Source organism: Morone saxatilis, unplaced genomic scaffold, assembly GCF_004916995.1.
Source record: "Morone saxatilis isolate NCDOM2014 unplaced genomic scaffold, NCSU_SB_2.0 Contig18, whole genome shotgun sequence".
Lineage (NCBI taxonomy): Eukaryota > Metazoa > Chordata > Actinopteri > Moronidae > Morone > Morone saxatilis.
The window spans coordinates 286,094-288,811 of NW_023339740.1; the positions used below are offsets into that span (position 1 = coordinate 286,094).

Sequence of the window (2,718 nt, forward strand, 5' to 3'; positions counted from 1 at the left end):
AAGCCAATATCGAGCATCCCTAGTTATTTTCCTATTTAATAATATTATTGTTTCATATTCTCCAAATACTTATCTTATGTAAGAAATAAATTATAATTAATCACATGTCTACTAAATTGGACATTATTACAAATCATGCTATAGGTGAAAATACTTCTGTAGTAACTTTTGCATCCTAGGGTCATTTTGAGTCAGGCTGTAAATGGTAAATGGATTGTACTTATATAGCGCCTTTCTAGTCTTTCAACCACTCTACATGCCACACTCACCATATCATTCACTGATGGCAGTGCCTTGCTGCCATGCAGGTGCCAGAAACGGAAACTAAGCATTCACACACAGTCACACACCGATGCACAGGTGTTATATAAGTTATAACATCAGGAGCAATTTGGGGTTCAGTATCTTGCTCAAGAAGCTCTGCCTTTGAGCCACAGCTGCCCATGTGCATTCCCATTGGACGGGTGGACCACTGGGCCTCAGTGTATCCACAGATCGTACAAACAAACAGCATGCACAAGAGTGTTCTTTCACTTTCTCAATGAACCCTGTAAATATATGCCTCTTGACAATATCTTTTCCTGTGTCCTCACAGTGAAACATACTACAGGACATGGCTGTATGGTTGTTTTTTCAACATCCCAGAGCAGTAAATTGAAATTTAATTTAATTTTAGTTTTCACATAATTGACTGTTCTATTAACACATATTACTTCAAACTGCAAATGCCGCCCAGAGTGAACACATCTGAAACTTCTCGAGTATAATCAACGGTTTCATGTCTAAAAAAGTAAATACATGTCCTGACAATCCTGACTCAGGGGATCATACTAATAATAACCGCTGGACTGAATGATGATTTCAGTATTAAATGCTTCCTCTGAACAAGTTTCAAAATCTGGAAACATAGTATGTACTTAATCTGTAGTTAGTTAGTCATTGTTTAGTCATTGTTCATGGGTTAAGAAAAAATATATGTGACCATAGGAAGTTAAATATCATGTGACCCTTTCAGCCAATCACCTGCTAACCTCTGTATATAAAAGACACAGCTACCATTTCCTTTCATGCTCCGATGAAGGCCACCAGGCCAAAACGTTGGAACGTTTGTCTGACATGGCCAAAATAAATTGGTGAAACAGAGATTTGTCAACTTTGTACAGGGAATCTGTGTGTGTGTGTGCTACCCTTTCTAGCTCTGGGTATTCAACATGGGATCAGAATTCACTTATAAAAGTGTCAAATGCTTTCTGCTGCTGGTCAGAGGAAGTGAGAAACTTGATATGCATTTGTTGTAACACTATAACACCTCTGACCTAGTGTTCTGTTTGTGTCAAGCAGGTTGAAACTTTACAGATAAATGAAGGTTGGAAAGATCAGGATCAGTGTTGCCGGTGTTACTGCGGTGCTTACCCATTGTGAATGGCAGCACGGGGGTCTCTGCTGTTCTTGATGTTAATCATAAGAATGGAAAAGCCCAGGAACCACATGCTCATGCCGAAGCAGACGCGATACACTGCCTTGTAGCCCACAAACATTTCACAATTGACATCGGCCTGCAGGCCGGGGATAGAAGACCCAGCCCCATCTTCACAGAAGCCTGGAACCTACAGCAAATCACAGGAAGTCAGATTTGAACTTTACAAAGCACCTATAAACGGGGGCAACTGAGCTGAACTTCATGATGTTGAGCAATTAAAAATAACTGCTGAATGACTATAATTCCAAAATTAGAAACAACAACAACAACAACAACAACAACAACACTGTGAACCTGATTTAGGGTCAAGTCTGTAATGTACCTGGCCTTATATTCAATATAGTGTGATATATTGAGATACTGTAACCAAGGTCAAATATTGTGATTTTTTTTGGTCTAATTAGTATTAGTATAGTAATAGTATAAAGAACACACCACTGTAATGAATGAGTAATACAATTTGACTTTTTCATAGAACCAGAACAGTGGGATCTGTATTAGTATTTACCACAGTCTCTGTAACATCCACCATCACAGTCCTCAGTTTACTTTAATAACACTGCTATCTTGCTGTTGGGGGTTTAAACACAAAAATCAATAGTGTTTCAGAATCAATATAATATCACAAAATAAAATCTCAATAATCAAGTGTATTGATATTTACTCAAACCCCTAACAATTGAAACCACAGTGTGTGTGCCAAATCTAATTCTGGTAGAAAACTGACCTAATTGTTTTTAGAATCTGCAGTTGGGGACACTGGTGCAGATGTGGTAAGAAAAAAATGTCACGTCGGTCATGTGGTGACACTGGTTTTAGTAAACACGATACACAATAGAACAAAAAAAAAGTTATAGCACAGTTGACACGCACATTTTAGATGCCCCACTTTTTTAACCATGCATTCAATCATCCTGCAGATGGCACAGCAGAAAATCACAAATCATTTTGACAACGGTCAAAAGCTTCTAAAATTTCAATACCTTTTAATTAATACTTTTCTTAGTCTCTTTTGTACGGTGGCCAACAAGGGCAAGCGCGCCGCAAGAAGAAGAAGAAAGTTGGCTAAGTTTTGGAGAGGAGAGTAAAAAGGTACGTTTTCCTTTATGTCTTTTTTAAACACTTCTTTTATAATATTATAATACTATAATAATATTACAGAAGAATATTCTTCAATTCTTCTATTATAGAAGAATATTCTTCTATAATATTCTTCTATAATATTATTATAATATTAT

At 37.1% G+C, this 2,718-nt stretch overlaps 1 protein-coding gene across 1 annotated transcript in view; it reads right to left on the reverse strand.

Moving 5' to 3' along the window:
• si:ch73-267c23.10 (serine incorporator 1) overlaps window positions 1–2,066 on the reverse strand; it is an 11,108-nt gene extending 9,042 nt beyond the window's left edge. The window contains exon 1 of the mRNA XM_035661987.1: window positions 1,414–2,066. Coding sequence (XP_035517880.1) covers window positions 1,414–1,538 — 125 coding nt within the window. The 5' untranslated portion in view covers window positions 1,539–2,066. The remainder of the gene's footprint in view (window positions 1–1,413) is intronic.
• Window positions 2,067–2,718: the final 652 nt, after the last annotated feature.